The 18,930-nt window shown below is 40.7% G+C and overlaps 1 protein-coding gene across 4 annotated transcripts in view; it reads left to right on the top strand.

Moving 5' to 3' along the window:
* Positions 1-18,930, top strand: part of Cad99C (cadherin 99C) — a 75,253-nt gene that overhangs the window by 29,246 nt on the left and 27,077 nt on the right. For 2 of the 4 annotated variants that reach the window (XM_069122483.1, XM_069122486.1), the window contains exons 1-2: positions 12,573-12,669; positions 16,290-16,365. In XM_069122483.1, the coding sequence (XP_068978584.1) occupies positions 12,610-12,669; positions 16,290-16,365 (136 nt within the window). In that variant the 5' untranslated portion in view covers positions 12,573-12,609. Of the gene's footprint in view, positions 1-11,486; positions 11,547-12,572; positions 12,670-16,289; positions 16,366-18,930 lie in introns of those variants that run through there. The other 2 variants (XM_069122484.1, XM_069122485.1) reach the window with 2 other exon arrangements.

Below are 18,930 nucleotides of genomic sequence, written 5' to 3'. Positions count from 1 at the left end.
GCTCCTCGTATACGTGTCGTAATAGAATAGCTTCGGTAGCATCTACTGATATTTTATTGCCAGAGACGCAACGCAGAGTTAACGTTATGTAAATAGGTACGGTATTACGTCGATCATGCGTTCGTTAATATTTTTTTTTCTAAAGCAAAGTTTCTTGGGGGTGGAAAATTGGTCGTTAATAACCGTCCCGCTCTTAAGTTTCCTCCTTCTCCCTCTCATTTTCTCTGTACTCGAGCTACTTGGCGTTTACTTATTATTTATGACGGCTAATAGCACGAACCTTGTACTCGTTACACGCTACTACGGCGAAACCGTATGTAGTTAATTAATAATGATTTTACGAGACGACTACTTTCTTGTAGATACGCTTCTCGAGTCGTACGTCCGCTATCATTTATTTATTAAGTTTTTGTTCGTTTTCTCTAAAAAGAAAAATGTCACAAAATAGATGAACTTTTACTTTCAAATCTTCTACATGTTCGGAAAAAACGATGATAATTCATTTCGGTAGTCTCTATCGATATGATTATAGATACGACTATAATTATATACAAATATATGCAGCAATTTTTACCGTTGTTACAATCGATTTCAAAAACATTCCTGCTCATATTGCCCGAAAGACAATTATTAATCTACCTATCTACACTTACCTATCTTCACCTATGTAAAACAGCTTGCACAATCGTATTTACATGGATAAGAAGAATTCTTATCGATACGCAGACAGTAAATAAGCACGCTAGCGCTCGTGAGAAATACCCAACGACTGCATAAAGTGGCGATGCAACGCGGAAAAGAAATCGAGATATTTTTAGCGTTTTGTTCGGCCCTTTATAGCAGCACTTGGAGAGCGTCTCTTTATAACGTAATTATCAGTTTTGCGGAGGGAAATGTGGACACGTGAACGAGTATTCGCTCATTGCGCGATCTGTTCGGATCGAACGTTTATCGAAAGTCGCTGCTCGAGTAGCAGCGTGCGTGCAACACGGTTTCTTTACTCGAGGAAGACGGTACATCGAACCTCGATCGTCCTTGTCTCCAATTCAAATCGGATAGACGTGATTTCACTTTTTCATCCATCGTTTCTTCGTAAGCTCGGCGAATTTATTATATCGTTATTAATTTGGACTGTGGAAAAAAGCGATATTTCGAATTAAGAATTAAATAAGAAAGAATAGATTCGAAACTGTTTATCCGTAGGAACAGGAAATTTGGAAGAAAATTGAAAATCGAACGATCCCTTGGATATACGTATTTATTCGGCGTGTAGAGCACGATGGAGTATCGCAGTCGATCGTATCTCGGACATCCGAACGATCAGAAAAGGCTTTGCTGTCGAAAAGGATTTCCTCGCAACCTAGCTGTACTCGTTCCGCATGGTATACTACAATTTATCGCGTTCTCGTGGCATGGGAATGGAGTATTCGGGCTGTACGCGTCATAGTTTCCTAGTTATTAATCAAGATACATCGAACGGTTGCTACTTGCCACGTTTTCAAGGTTTCGTAAGTTATCGCGTTCAATTCAAATTCTCGTTGTGGATCGAACGGATTGTGGATTGTGGATCGATGGCACAGCCATCGCGCATGCTTTTCAGAAAACTTCTGTGGCTTTGTTTCGAACGCTTTGCTATTTCCGAACTCGTAGAAATAAGAAAGGTGAAGCTATTCAACGGTGTAATATTTGTCGTGGAAATAGTAAACAGATGAAAGGAACAAAGTCGTCGAATACCGTCGCATCGATCCGAAATTATGAAACGATATGTCGAACAAACATTTTTGAAAGATTCTTACGCTTGATAAACATTATCAAAGATAGTATATCTACTAAAGAGATTTTCATCTTTATCTATAGGTTCGATGAATTGGACCATTGGCGTTTTTCCTCGTCTTCATCGGGCGTAGGATGATTCTACTAGAATCCAATGTGTCTTTGTACCAGTACGTCTTTGTCTAAATTGTCTAAATTATGTAAAATTGTATAAAATTGTGTAAAATTGTGTAAAATTGTGTAAAATTGTGTAAAAAGGTGAAAATTCTTATTCGAGCCTAGGCAGCTCGTATTTGCAGTTTATTTTAGAAGCTATATTTACTTGCAATATTACGTTCACCGTTTATCGTATCGGTCCAAGTTTCTCAGTTTTTAGCGATAAATAATTTCGTTGTGTAAACACTTGGCACTTGGTTGCACGAAATTTCAATATGTATGTATTATTTATCTACTTTTCAAAATTATTCGTTACTATCAACGATTTCAGAGAATGTAGATATGTAGTTACAAATAAAATATTTGTCAAAAACGAATTGATCTTTCTAATTGATCTAGCTAGTTGTACCGTTATACGATTCATAGAATACCTATATGAAAGCGAAAGATTTCAAATGTATGTGTATCGTGTTTGTAGGAAGCACTAAACATTTCTATAGACGCAATTTCCGTGGGATGCATAAAAGAAGTATTAAAATTATAGGTATCCCCATACGACTGGCAGTAAAGTACACTTTTATGCCCATTAAGGGGAAACCCGACGAGCAAACGGTGCTTCGGGCTTCCTGCCGGAGATAAGTGAGATACAATCCAACCATCCAAATATTTCGACCCTGCACGACTATTAAAAGCAAATCTTCACAGACGTAGAAAGAACAACAGCACCTTTGGTCGTTCTAATAATTCCACTGGAATTCCATCGAGACACCACCTCGAACGTCAATGTTTATAAATAAAAAAGAAAGGTATGTCAATGTTTTCAGGTACAAGAAAAAGAGCGTGACATCATGCCTGGAAAATTTAGTTGAGAAAAGGAGTTTTCTGGTTTTTACGATCGAATGTAGTGGAACAGAAGCAAGACGTTGGTTATTATAAAAGATTAATATGTCAAGGTTTGGACTAGGTTTCCGTTAAGAAGAATATCAAATATCCAAAGGCAGTTTTTACGCACCTTTTCTAACATACGTTTCCATATCGTTTTTAACTAAAACGAAACTCGTGTGAACGGATGTTGGAGGAACAACGCGAACTCGGTGCAGAAATGGTCGTTGTACCTTCTTCGATGTTCTTGGTTGCCTCGCGAGTATTAAAACCAAGTCTTTACGACTCTCTGCGATCTGTTCATTGGTTCTTTGAGACTTTGGCAAAGAGAAACCTTTGCATGCATCTTCGAACCGGTATTACGCGTCGCGCAAAGAGTATCGTGGAGCCAACGAGAATCCCCAGCCGATACTTTTCTTTATTATTTTACCTTTGTTCGTCCAAGTATTCCCTTAGACCATTTTTTTTAACTTACCTGGTAAATTTCACTTTCTTTCGTCGCACGAAATTTTATTCTATTAGACAGCAATTTCTGTTTCAAGTAAAATTCATTCGAGCCTAATGGATAGACGATTGTCTGATAGAAAAGCTTTAGATATCAACGTTAAGAAGGAACTTTTAAAAGAACATGAAACTCGTAGCAACACGAAAAGAATGAAACTTCCGCAACATTGGATTTCGTATCTGTACATTTTTTTTGAAGATAGTACTTTTGTAGACACGGTCGAATCGATACGCGGAAAGACTCGTTCGATCGCAGAATCGATCGGCTACGAATTTCGAGTCCGTTCTTTGACGCGTGTCGCGTCGTTGTATAAACTACCGCTCGGATTCGCAACGAACGATAAATTAACAAGACATTCCTTTGGTTGATAGCCGCGTCCAATGGAAACCAGTGCGATGTCGTGCTTAAGTGAATTGTACTCGCATGTACGTTTCGTTATACTTATTTACGAGCAAGCAGATACGCGAAGTTGGCATAAATAACGTGGGTATAGGTGCACCCATTTCGCCGAGTCTCGGTACATAAATCGCGATTGGTGCCGTGGCGAGATATCCGAGGTTACTGGTGAGCGAGAGGGATCGAAATCGATTTTGTTAGCGGCGAACGAAGAAAAAATGACCTCGTGTCCGTCGTGTCGCGATCGAATCGCGTGCGCTAACGTTTTTGTTCCGTCGGAAGTTGGAATCTTGTACCTGTTGTAGGAAAATTTCGTCGTTAGAATCGCGCGTGCAACGCGATCAGACGACTTCTAAATATCGAGATTATCGAGCGACGATTCGTAATGGCAGAGATGTTACGACGAGCGGAATCGCTGGTCGATCCGGTGTTGATTTATCGAGCACAATGCGCACGAGTCGGCAAACGTCGTGGGAGAAAAAACGGGTTAAGTTACGATCGAACGCGGTTGGCGCGGGAATCCGCGGTCGCGTCTCTTCCGCGTGGTTAGACGCGCGCCCGAACCAGCGGTCCTTGGCCGCTCCGCATCGCGTCGCGGAAACGATACTCGAGCGAGATACGAAGATCGCAATGAACTTTGTTCGAATCCTAATGCCGGATGAACGAACCGTGAACGACTAGCGTTGCTTGATTGGCACCGGTAGCTTACACGAGTGGTGCATGTTCGTTCGGCCGCGTGCTCTGCCGTATATTATATAGTGATATAATATATAAATAGTAAATTAGTATATGTAAGACTAAGTAAGTATGTGAGTATTTCAAGCATCGACACTCTTTGGACGCGTCGGTTTGAATCGGTATGACAACGATAGCATCGACGAGTCGAGTTACGCCAACAACGAACAATGTAGCAAAGGAAAAAGGAGAAAAGCGATTGTATTATACAAACGGTAGCGGAAACTGAAACCAGTCTAACAGAGTTTCAATGCAAATCGTAGGCGGATTGGATGTTGCACGACGTATACGACAGGTGTGTTTCATCGTGAACGATGCACGAGCATCGAGAAGCGTGGTCGTGCACCAGAGAACGAATACAGTTCACGAGAGAGCCTACGCGTTGTTGGGATTTAGTCGAACGATTCGTAAGAGAAAACAGCCCTGTTCCATACGATGCGACGTAACACGTATCTAAAATCCTATCTCTGAAAGAACATCTCGTCTTGAAAGATGTGTCATAAATTTGTCGACGTTTCTCAGGTATTTATGTGATCGCGACGAGATGCGACGAGACGCGACGCGACGTATCAGCTTAGCCTGAAAGTCGATCCGCTTTTTCCGTCGATTTCGCCTTTTTTTGGATACACTCCGATTAAGAGTTGAAGCGGTATTCGAAACGGTATTCCCACGGTATTCAAAATTTGGCGAAGAACGTGACGAACATTGACGCATGGAGCAATTTCGAAACACATCGAAACGATTAAACGCTCGGTTAGGCGTTTAAGTCGCATTCTGGTCGAGTGCTTCTGCGTGTGTTCCAAGAAGCGAACGGGACTACGAAAACAGGCTAACGATAGCGATCGCTCGTTAAGCGCACGTTAATTACAAGAATTGCCATATGATGGATCGAACGCGACAGCGCTGTCCATGGCAGGTCCACAGAGTGCGAATCGTTCTCGGGGTGCTCTCGCGTTATTTCAACTATATAACAAGACGTATAACGGTTAAGAGAATTGGATAAAACGGTTTAGGATAATAAAACGTGTATAAGCGAAACCAATGAGTTTGTCGGTCGACATCGGATATCGGTCCCGATTCTCGTATTTTCCTCGCGATTCAGTCTTGTCTTGGCGATAGTAAATTCCCATTGATCGGAGATATCTGTCTTGCGTATAGCGACAGACGAGTTGTCTTTCCTGCGTTCCAATCGATAGTCTGTATGCAAGCGAAAGTCGGTGGTCTATGTGGATCTCGTGTATCTACAAGGGTTACCGAAAGCCGCCATGAAATCCCGACAGATTTCTCCGAATCAATCCTGACATGTACTATACTTGACTATATTTGACATGTACTCACAGAAAAATGTTGGCCAAGATTCGATGAAAACAACACCTAAGGTGTCTAAGGTGTTCTTGTAGGTGATTTCGTAATAGCTACGAAAGATTCGGTTGACACTAAGATTATGAAGGATTATGAGCGATTAACCTTTTGATGATGTCGCGACGCATCATATTAAAAATTTGTTGCAAAACAGGACGCGTAGGACCAGACATCTGCTTATTTTGCTCTCATTCGTACACTCGAATGCAACGCGTACGCGATAAACGAATCAAAAATAGTCGTGCTCAAAACGGAAAACCTTAAGAATATGTGTTAACGCTCGCGACTATCAAAGTCGAGCAAATTTAGAATAGGGCTTACGTAGAAAAGAAGCACAACTATCGCATTTATTATTTATTTTGAAGCAAACATTGTGACTATATTCGTGGAATAATATAAAATATTAATTTGATATTTTGTAGGAAATGTTGACAAATCAACTACAAGTTTCTCGGTAAATATTCACTTTTCGTCGAATAATTTGAAAACGTTGAATAGTTTAATCTTTCGTCTTATAACTTGTAACGTATCGAGCCACTTTTGCCATAAATAAATATAAAATATCGCTCTTAAAGTACGCTTTCATTTTAATAGTTTACCCGTTTGCCGATATGCATAAGTAAAAAATACAGGTTGTACAAAAGTTAGCAAAGGTATAACGGAAAGAATGGGCAAGCAGGCAGAGGTTTAACTTGGTTAAACGAGAACATTGCGCTTGTAGATTATATTGGCGTAAAGATACATGGGCTGGCATGGGCTATATTCGCTGGCTTTCACCCCTTATCTTTTTCATCGTGGTCGCCCTTGCCCCCCCCGCCCCCCCACCCCCGACCGTTATGCACTCCTTTCCTGTTGCGGTGTATCACCACGGTCGAGAGTCTATATGCAGTCACCTGCATTCTACATCATCGCTCCTCCGCGTAATGGTCGTTGTTTTCGTTGATTTTCGCAATACCAGATTTTTTATTCGTTCAGTTGGTTCTACGATTCAGATAAAACGCTATAGTCTGGCGTTTGACGTGTTTTAAGTCGCTAGGAGTGGTAAGGTAAACGAGGGGAAGAATACGACTCCGATGTCGCTATTGACGAACTCGTTTTCACACGTTATACTTTTACTTTCATCTTGCTGCGTATTTAAATGCGCATATAGTACGCGTACTTATGTGGTAGTTGAAGAATATCGCGCGATTATACTCGCCCGACGAGTTTCTACTTGGAATTCTGCTGTAATTGCCAGCGTTATTGCGTTCATAATTTATCGATGAAGAGCAGTGTTACTCACTGTTGCGTATGATGATTATACGACTATATGCGAGTAAAAATATTTTGTAACGACAATCGTAGACGGATGAAAGTCTGAATTACGCGGTATCGGTAGTGATAAATTATTGCGAAACGAATTGGACAGATATCGTCCCGATTCTCGGATATCTCAACGGTCCGTAATAATTTCTGGACTTCCAAATATTTATAAAACGGGATTTATTCCTTTCGTTCCTAATTGGAAATACGTATTAATTGTGTTCGTTAATAATTTGTTGCCGCATGTCGAGCAACGACTTATCTAAGAGTCAAGATGTAAATCAGTGCGATGAAATTTAAGAATGATAATCGCGTGCCCGTTGTATGTTTTTAACGGATGACGGAGCACGGAAGCATACGCAAGTTACCTAACTTAACTAAGCGATACGTTTCTTTTCAAAGACAACCACATTTACTTAAAATAATTCTCATCCCTCCCCCTCCCCCGAGGACGTTGAAATTAACGGGAACAACGTACTACTTACGCGGGTTCGCTCGAAGCATCGATTTTTTTGCGTTCTATTCGCGAGACGTTCGTCAATCGCTTGAGAGAAGTAGAATACAGCGATGAAATGGAAAACTTGATATCGCGTCGTAATTTCCGTTGAATAACGGTTGACGTGAAATCAGGAGACTAACGTAACCTGCGAGAATTCTGTAGATTCAATTACTATCATCGAAAGCTCGATTTCATCGACGAACATTTCCGCAGCAAATGCCTATTTAACGTCGGCTTAAAGAATTTCCTGGTGGCTCGCCTTACCTCCTTCTTGTTGTTTCAACGAGAAATCCGTTCTCGTTGAAGGCCAACCCTTTTATCCGTAGTCTTAACTATATTAGGGTTTGCTATTCGCGATTCGAATCAAAGATTACTTTCGAGTTGACTCGGATAACTTTAGAATAGAAAATATACGAGTCACGCATTATCGTCGTTGTACGATCGTTGCACGATAAAAATTTAATCAAAGTTACCGTTTCTTTTTTCAATTGCGATCGGAAATTAATCTGATAAAACAATCCCGTAACACGGTACCGTAAATGAGGAAACGCGTAGTATAATCTCCGAATGGTACTTGTGCCAAGACTCGTGTCGAGAGAACGAAAGGAAATTAGGGCCCTCCGTTTCCTTGCATTGTCGCCGCGAACAGGATCACAACGGGAACAATAAAAATTAACGGTCACGAATCAGCCGCAAATCCAGGTGACTCGCGTCTACGCGAGTACGGTTATTACGCGATATCTTAGTAGGTACGTTCGAGTTAGCTAGACGCAATCGGGGACGAGCTATTGTTCCCAAGAATAAGAGCGATTCCCCGGAGAACAGGATTTTCAGTCTCACGCTATCGTGAGTTACGAGATTGTTTCGCGGTAGAAAAGCAGGTATGAAAGGGACGAAAAGAAAATGCGATACGGCGCGAGCGCGTTCGATCGCGTTCGATCGCGTTGACATGCTAGGGATTGGACGATTTACGTCTAGTCTAATTTCAGGTAACGAATACCGGTTAATTAGTAGCACGACATCCGCAAATCGAGTCGCTTCCGCCTTTCATCCTTACGTCGCTCCTTTCTCGTTTTCCATACGCATGACATCTTTTCTCGCCGTTGCCTCGCTGCCACGCCGTGGCACAGATTTATCGTTACGCATTCTAATTCTTCTCCTTCGATGACCTCTTCTTTTGGCTATTCGTAGCTGATGTTTAACGCAACTCTGGCCACCACATTTCCAGAGACATATTCGTGGCACGCGACCCCACTCGTGGCCACGATTCGATTAACCAACTATTTTAATTAACCATAGATACGAACGTAACATACGTACTATGTATCTATATATAAAGGTGACGATCAAATTCGTTCGTTCCCTTCTTATGTCAGTTATTAAAATCCATATGGGAAAACTTGCATTTTAGCGACGATTTTCTTTTTAAAATTAGAAAACTTTTTCATCGGAGAACGAGAGACGATTACGTTTATCGTAGTCTCTCCCTTTCCTCTGTAAAACGTAAACACAAATAGCTCGTTATTTAGATTATAAAGGCTTTTTCGAAATTAATTCATGATCGCCGTTCCCTAACTGGCACAATTACGTTCAGTGCGATTGCAATAATATCACTTTTATTACGATGCGTAAGCGTGCTGTGTTGCAGTGGGTCGCGCGTGAATGTATCTGTCGCGTTAGATCGCAAGACTATAACTTTTTCTCGCGAAATCGAATCACGACCCGCCGACAGCCAGGCTCAGCGATGAAAGTATTTGTCTCGCTGGTTATCGTCGGCCATGGGACGTTGTCCGAGATGCGATTCCGTTATTCGTCCAAGTGTTTCTTCCTCTGGACAGGCTGTCGAGGACGGTACTCCGTTAAGCGTAGGATCACGTCCGCCGGCATCAACTCCTTCCCGATAATCTATATTTTACAAGGAATTCCAAATTACCTGTTTCCACGGACCCGCCTACTTCAACCGGTCTCGATCTCCGTTCTCGTTCGACATTCATTTCGACGTTTCGTCTATGGTTTATTCACGCGAATCACTGTCAACCGGGCTACGAAAATATCCGAACGATCTAGTCATCGAATCATCGGGATTTTTCCTTTTTTTACGCGGAGTTGCGTCGAACCAAGACGGACTTTGCTAAAGCGAGCTGGCTATCGTCTCGCATGGCCATTAACCAGTTACTTGGTTATTAGCCATTAGCAAGGATCTCGGTTGGTTAACGCACGATCGCTGCGCTGTTTACACTCGTCTCAGTGTCACGTACCGCGAGGATCAACGGCTGGCCCTCGTTGTTCATCGATTTTTGCCCAGTCTGTTAGCATTGGTGAAAGACGCTGAAAGGCGATATCGTATGTTTCGTATTTCCGAAAGATCACCGGGCAACGGGTGATTCGCGAAGAAGATGTAGGCAAAGTAGCACGTACGTTGTGGCAGACGAACGATCGAAACTCGAGTCTCGGATATACCTGGTTAAGTAGTTTCTTATGAACAATGCGTACAAAGTAACTAGATAATTCATCTATAATCTTGTTATAATACTCTTTCTTCTCGTAAGCGGCAGAAAGGATACAAGAGTAACGTGCGCATCGATTAAAATTTATTAACAAAAATTAAAATTTTTTCAATTTTGATATTTTTGAATAACTTTTTCGAAAATTTCTTAAATTCTTTTGAAGAACTTATATTTCGATCTCTCTATCTACGTATGCATATATACGATACGTACGTTACGCTTTAAATATCTTAGATGTGTGTACGCGTTTACATGGTGTCCTATTTTAAACATTGATATATCTTATCCGCGATATATTTGGCTCTCATACGCGCAGCGTAAAATATGTGTCTGGGTTTAAGTACAGATTATTCGGATAAGTCTGAATCACCTGTACTACGAATAACGCGCAGCCGCTTGCAATTTGTTGACACCCTATAAACCAAGGGGAAACAGTTGGCAATACGGTAGTGGACTAATCAGAAATATACCTACATTACGTTGGTATACGTTATCGCGATCGACTGTGCAACGCAACTGCACGCCGAATGCTCGGATGCACCGCCAGGAACCCCCTACCTGTTCGCTTCTCTTACGTAATGGGCCTAATGCCAGAGACCTAATGTATCACGATCGCGGTTGCCACGATTCCTCGGTTGGCGAGGCCACTGGCGCATCATAATAAGCAATAAATAATCACCGGTTGACTTCCACTCTTCTTTCCCTACGCTACGCCAGGCCACCGTTTCTCTTCCCTGGTAATGTATCCTGTATCGACAGTTTCCCGGGAGAATCGTCAGGATCGACGATGTCCGCAGGCTGTGAAATTTAGATAAAATCTAACGGATCGATGTACCATTTACTTTACGTCAAATAGATAATGTCGATGGAGATATATCGTTTACTATCGGCTCCAAATTTTTAATCGGTATACGTAATTTGACGAGGAACGACATATTTCGTTTTCGAACGATTACTTTAAGAACACATTACTCGTATGTCGCATGTGTACATCGGTATTTCCTCTATATTTTCTTCTAAATATATGTATATGTTATATGTAGTATCTAGGGTAGCGGACAAAAGTTTAAGACGACGATTCGTAAACCGGATTACAAACATCTTATACGCATATCGTTCTTCTATTCGATTCGTCTCTTTGAAATAACGTAGCTGTATGTTTGACCTTCGTAACCTCAGACCGTCAGTTGTTAAATGCAAACAATGTAGCAGTTACAACAGTTAGTTACCGCTTAGCGCTTGTAAACAGTAGACATTAGTTTAAGACGATCTGCGTAAAACGCGAGTATGAGTACAGTTTTCGACTCATTTTGATTCTGGAATGTCAAAATCATTGTTTAGCGTACCTTTTATTGCTTAAAGTTCATTTAGGTAGGAACAGACTATGGGTAAATCAAAGAATTTACTTGAAAACGAAAGGGAACAAATCGTAAGGTTGCGAGAGCAAAGTAAAACCTTCATGGAAATAGCGAATACAGCGAAGAGGTCAGAAACGGCTTGTAAGCAAGCTTGGTATAAATTTTTAAAGGCAGGCATGTATTGACCGACGAAATATCATACAGATTTCGTTCCTTTTTCATAACTTGGCAAAATATCAAAATGAAATTTTTTTGTAAGTGTATAAACAAATGTGCAATTAGTTAATACGAAAAGCGGAACACTGTATTTATATTTTTTATGGGAAGTAAATCGATTATTTATTTTTTCCATTTCGTCTTGATCTTTTGTCCGCTACTGTATCTGGTAGAAAGTTGGACATGCGTAAGAATTGGAGTACTCGGTTCTGTAGAAATGATCCAAACGAAGGGGGACAAGACGGACGCGAGAGAAAGGCACAAAATTGTTCAAAATGATAAGTAGAGGCTAGTTCGTTGATTCAGAATTACCGCACCCCGTATTCTAGCTGCGGCATACGTATACGTAGATCGTTCGTCTTGCTCGTCCATCGTTTCTAGCGGCAAATGTATTCGCAACGGAAGAGCGAGGGAAAGAAAGGGGCAGGGTTAATCGTTCGCGAGGATTCTTCGAGCACGTAGTTCGCATCGAGGAGCAGGTGCGTTCTCGTCCGTTCGGTGTAAGAGACGACTCGGATATGCATATTACGCACAACGCGTCCGGCGATACGTTATGCAGACCGATAGTCATAGGCAACATCGTTGTTTCGATCCGTATACGCGTTATATCGTTTTCTGCGGTCACGTTCGGTAATCGCAACCTTGTAAAACTGCCAGCCACGTTGCACTAGCTTTCCTCGATATCGACCAACGCGTTATCACGAGGAATCGTTCGACACTGCGTTTTGTCATTTATCCAACGAAACGTGCTACCATAAGTTCTCCCGAGTAGAAGGAGACCTATGGAAATAAATTTTTCGCAAAGATGTGATAATTTATTAGAAGTTATTTTCTTAGCATGGATAAGAGCGTCGTCGAAATGCAAAGATAAGTAGGGATAAGATTTTTATATAGGAGATGGCAATGGAAGGTGATTAAATGCGAGCAACGGATGAAACGAAAGAACGAAGAAATTGCTGTTTCGTTCCTCGAGAGAAAGTATAAAAATGGATCGTAATGGAATTACGTATACGGTTGTCTTGCGTCAAATTTCTGTTTCGCGTCGAGTTTACGTTGACTCCGTCTAACGTCTGACATTTCAGATCGACGCTGACCTCTTCTACTCCGTTCGTCATTATACGTTTCTCGCTTCCGTCTTCTCTGGTATCTATTTCTATTCCTCTATTAGCGTCACAGAGTCGGACTGTTCGTCGAATCAAGTTGTTTAATCGTACACCGTCCAGAAACTTGTAAATTTTACCTACGTATTTACCTTTTCGTCGGGCATATCGATATTTCGTCATTGCGTCGAGTTAATATCAAGCGATAAATCAAGCGGGTATGTATCGAAAGATGGATTAGAACGTGCGAGATCTTATTAAAAGTTGTTCCATGACATTTTACCACGGTTTACTTCCGACATAGATAGCACTGGTTCGAGAAACGGTCATACTTTCGCGATTAATAAGGCAGATAGTAGAGAGTGAAGTAATTCTGCTGTTGTAGAAACGTGTTGTGAATGGAAGTCGCTGTATCGCGTAATCGTGTAATCCTGACTTTCGTGACTTTTACTAGGAAAAAGCTACAGATTTTGTGGGAGAATCATTGTGCCGAAACGTTTCGGTAAGATTAAACGCTATACGTTTCCATCCATCGTTGTTACACTCTATCGTGAAATTATCGGATTCAAACATCGTTGAAAACAAAAAAAAGAACGCGTACAATTAGTTAAGGCGATAGCGTAGAATGGAGTTTCGTCGTGTCAACGTTCGCGATCAATTGGAAAATGTATAATTTCGCCGGAAAGAAAGATTATATTAGCAAAACAATGGAGAAAAGTAATTTTGGTTGATATTTCTATGATTCTCCTTTATATCCCGTTTATCGAGTGGAGAGACGAGCTTAGCGATATCGCTCGTACATACTTATATCGATGTAAATATGTATACGCTGTTATTTGCGCTGTGATCGGTACAAGGTAAATTTAAGATATTCATAGAAGGATACGATAGAAATATTCTAAAAATAATCATCGACCAGTCTTACCTAGCCGCGAATATTTCACGCAAATAGACTTTTCTCGGGAACAAAATTCGTATTGAATTTTCTCAGTATTTGATAAATAATAGAGAGGCGGATGGGGCTATGTTTTCACGTTAGGCGTTCAGAACTCGGTAATAACTCGTCGCCCACGCAGAAAAGTGGCCGCGAAACTCGCTTCACACACTTATGTACTCTTTAATAGGGAGGATTCGATGAAACCGATAGCGTTAAAGCGGTTGAACGAACGGGAGACACGTTAAAGCCTGAAAATGCGAATGTGGGATGGTCACGTATGAGAAGTTGATTAGAATTCTTTCAGAGAATTGAAATCTCGTATCCGTGTATAATCGCGGAGATAGCGGTGACCCGCGTACAAGCAAATAAATAATTCCATACGGTTTGGATAATGAATTTTATTCCCATTCGCGGTGTAGCAGAATTCTATTTCGAACGTAACACGTGATACGAATGCCTAAATACCGTATTACGAGCTCGTTACTATAGCGATACGGAGTACGAATTCGTATTATTTTAATTATTCTCAGGTAATCGAAGAACGTTCGAGATAATCGAAGCGTAACGTTTCACAGTTGAACCGACCGAACGCGCATTGGACCGTGTTAAATTTTATTTACAAGGCCACACGATGAATTCGATAAAAATGTAATGCTAATAGAGCAAATAATAAATTTGAAAACTCGCGATGCGTTCGGTAAGCGCGATTGATAAGTAAATAAAATATGGAGATACCGCGGTTTGGGCTTGGATTCAACAAAAAAAAGTCGCTGTTCCTTCGAAATATAACTGTTACTTTTAATTTTCTATCACTTGTATCCTGTTAGTTTGCTGTCTATTCTCACGATGTTAATAACACGGTGGCGATAATGTTTATGTGCTACTAAATCATAGCCTGTCTCGTTCATCGATCCTTTCTGGCATCCTCGACGATTTTAACGATGTAATTCTTGAAAATTATGCCGCATACTTGGTCTTTGCGTTCCAAGAGGGGCGACTGGATGTACGCCAAGTGGAAAATATGGAAAGTATCTAGTTAACTAGGTATTTTTCTTTGCGAGAAACTCGCGTAAACAAAGGTAGGACGCCAAATTATCGAAGCAGCTTTACTAGACACGCCGTTGTAAGCCTCATGCCTCTACTTATCTTGCTCGTTCGATGGACTTTCTATCGCTCGCGTTGCGTCAATCTTAAAATCGTAGGCAGCCGAAAGTATTTTAGTAAGGCAGCCTCGTTCCAAAAGGATATTTTCTATCCTGATACCAGATATTCGTGTCTCGTCGTTACGTAACAACTTGATAGAGCTGTGACGGTATTTAAATCGTGACATGGCTCTGTTGAATCGCATGCATCCAAGTACATGAAAGATTAGAAAAAGACAGAAGAGCGAAAAGAAACGAGAGAGAGAGAGAGAGAGAGTAAACTGGCCGCAAAATGTTGGCCATTATCGATAGTCCGGCGAGGAGGAGGCGTTGCAGCGTGTAGACACGTTTGATGAGAACGCGCACGCGTCCAGGTGACGGGAACACCTCGGGTCCGAATGTATGCGGGCGAAGATCACACGGTACCGATAACATTGTTTCCCTTCGTCCAGCACATTTATAAGCGCCGCAAACATCCTTATTACATACCGTGCATCAATATCGCATTAGCATAGACCCCACGTAGGCTAAGCGTTAGTTCTCTTTTTGATTCTGTTCCTTATGAAATTCTGCCTGGAAACGTGACCGAGGGGGCATACGAGACAGGATGCGAGTTTCGCGCTATATCTTGTTAAGTATTCTTTTCCTCTCACGTGTCCTATACCTGTTACACGCGTAAATCTGTTTACGTCAGGGCTTCGAACGAAGCTACTCGATACTTCTTAAACCGTCGCGTCGTTATGCGACCTAAAGAGAAACAATTCGTAGATCGCAATTGCAGAAGGAATCGACCGTTCGTTTCTCTTTCTTTCCATCCCTTGTTCTATGCATAATAACGTTTTAATTACACGTTTTACGATACAGTTTCTACGACCTCCTGCCACGCAGATCTTGATAATTGCTCTCTTGTTTACCTCGTAGTTTCTGCGTTTCACTCTTTCCGAAGAGCTTCGAGCAAGTCTCAGCTACATATGCTGCTATTTTTTTTTTCGCTGTTTTCCTTCTTAAGCCAATGGGGAGGGAGCGGATGGTAAAATACGCGTTATTAATAGTTTCGAAACGATTCAAGTTGACTGTTTTCCAAGCGTCATTTCGCGCTTGGTATTCGATAAACTGTTTCTCGTAGGATTTCAGCAGCTCGAGGCTTAAATCGTCTCGAGTGACGAACGTTAGGCTTTTGTTCGTAAAACGATACCATTGCATAAACGATATTGCGTCAACTTTGAATCCGTGTCAGAGGTATTTCTGCGTTATTATCGTTACTTTAACGTATAATTAAGTATCTTTCATTTGACCAGAAATTACAAATCAAGCAATTTGGGGTACAAATAATGCACTGTATCGGGCAATTTACAACACGTTAATCGAAATATCGTTCGACGCCAGATATTTATCGAGAACCCATTATTTCTTTTTCAGGCAAGGACAACGACTGCGTGGTTTTGCTGCTTACTCTGCGTGTTTTTATGCCTTCGTAACGTCACTTCGAAAGCTGGTAAATAACGTTCAATCGTTACTCTTTTTCCCAATACTCAAATATTTATCGGACGACATTTTTATTTTTAACCTTGAGTCAAATTTTTTCATATATCTTTATATATATGTACTTTTCATTTTGCTGTTTGTATCAATTTTTGTTCGATAGTTAAGGATTGAGATTCGATCGTTGATTAGTTTCAGTCAATTTTTACTTTTTCATTTATATTTCGCCGTTTATAAAATCGTATAAAATATTTATTATAGCGATTTGGTTTTTAAGTATTTCTTGTATTTCATAGTGGAAATCATAGTGGAATTTTTGAACGCATGTAAATTTTCGACTTGGGTGAAGTAATGATTTTTAATAAAACACTTTGTCGGTTTACTCGACGAAAATACTTTCTCTTTACGACATAAAGACGTATATACGGGTATTTAAGTTTATATATAGCTTAATGTACGTATTTGTACGGTGAATAAAAACATGTGACCTACGCTGCATCGGACACGTTGATATGATCAACGATAAGTCCGCCTTGAAAAGCTACTTTGATCAGTTTTATGTCGGCAATGCTCGTTCTATAAAACAGAATGATTTATTTATTGATAATTTAATTAATATATTCTCTATGATAACTGTAAACAATTATTATATACCGTTTATACGACATTTTCTTTCAGTTCACTCGATATTGGTTTCGCGGACACACGGTTAACATATTTTTTAAACATTGGTCTTTTATATCAAACGTGGAACGTTGTGTTATTTTTGCTTAAAAGATTCACGTAATCGCGTGTTCGTGTACTTACACGACGAAAGTTATTCCATGTTCAAAGAGAAAGAATGCCGTTGAAGAAAACCGATTTTATTTTAAAATCTATTCCGAAATGTTCCTCCGAAGAAGTATTTTTCCAAAAGAACCTGCTATCTCTATGAAAAAGTTTACCTTTTTTTCCCCCGTAACCGTTTTCTTGCTAATGCAATATTTGTACATTTTGATACAAATATCGACGATAAGTTTCGATTACGTATGTACGCCTTATTAACGGAACGTTCGTTCGAACCACGAAGGATGGACAGGAAAAAAGAAAAATGTTTCTCGGAGGGAAATGTTGAAGGAGCTGGCAGGATAGCACGTGTAATCTCTCGTACATAAATCTATCTTAGCTGATTGCCAATTACGTCAAGTGGATGTTTACCCGTGGTTTATCGTTGACTGCATTCGTGGATGCTACGATTGACGCCACGCGCAAGGATATTGCCTCTTACGTATACATTCTGTTCGATCTAACACGGTGACAGATTGTATAACAAGCTTGTCCTCTCTTCTACCCTATCTGGCATACTGACTCGAACCTTTAACCCTTAATTACTGGTTACCTGTAGGTGTTTCGTGATTCGTTGCGAGGATGCAATATATATAATATATGTATTATATAGGTAACTTGCCGGAAACAGCGCAAGGATATATGACAGCCATTCGTTTGCAAGCATCGGTTTTTAATATCTTCTTAATCGTCGTCAACGTACCATCTAATATGATTTCTCGTTTCGATTCTACGCTACAATTTTTCTTAAAGCGTTCAAAATCTGTGTTTGGTCGATGGAACGAGAACGATGAAATTCCTGTAGCTATTTTATAGTATACTATATATATATATATATATATATATATATATATATATATATATATATATATATATATGCTATACTATGTAGTAATATACTATACTATGGTAACTATTCACTGGCTATTTACGCACGTAGTAGCAGAACGTGTAAGACAGCGTTTACAGCTTAGACGGAGCAAAATAATAGATAACGAATAAGAGATAAGCGGAAAGATGAGAAGTAGAGGTTTCGGACAGGGGAAAACTAGAATTGCCGGATAGGTGATAGAAAGAAAGGAAGGGAGGGAGGGAGGGAGGGAGGGAGGGAGGGAGGGATGACAATCTGGTTGTGTGCCGAGAGTGCCGACAACTGTTGCAGCCGGGCGCATAACTCGCAAACTCTAAATGCTCAAGCTGGATATCGTGGGAATCGATGTTGAAAACCTTAACAGGGACGTCATCTGCGCATTCACCGAGCAGCCAACCAATCTGCGAAAATCATATAACGCGCCTACTGAGAGAAGCAGAGAGAAAAAGAGAGAACCTCAGTGTCCCAGTTGCAATTACCGAGGTAGCGATGCAATTACCAGAACTTACATCTATTTAACGCAAACGCCATTCGCAAACGCGAATCATCGGTGCTTTGGGCGCAGCTCTGATTACGATTGCTATTTCGGCAAATAACGTATACGCAAACTCAATGATTTTAACCGTTCTATCGCTAAACCGTATAACATGTGTATCGCTTGTGGCTGAATGTAGTCGAGCAATTTCGATCATATGCCAGGTGGTTTTCGTTAAAAGTCGACGTGTGTTCGTTGCGACGATCAATAGTAAAACGCTAGGTCGCGGATTTCTCACTTTTACGATTATTAAAATGATGATCTAAGAACCACAAAACGTAAAGGCTTATCGTTGATGCGAAATTAAATACGTTCACGCTACGTAGAACGATGTTTCTCTTAGTACA

This window comes from Bombus flavifrons, chromosome 10, assembly GCF_040668555.2.
Source record: "Bombus flavifrons isolate JBK064 chromosome 10, iyBomFlav1_principal, whole genome shotgun sequence".
Lineage (NCBI taxonomy): Eukaryota > Metazoa > Arthropoda > Insecta > Hymenoptera > Apidae > Bombus > Bombus flavifrons.
Note: the sequence above shows the minus strand (reverse complement) of the source record. Positions and strands in the feature narration are given on the sequence as shown.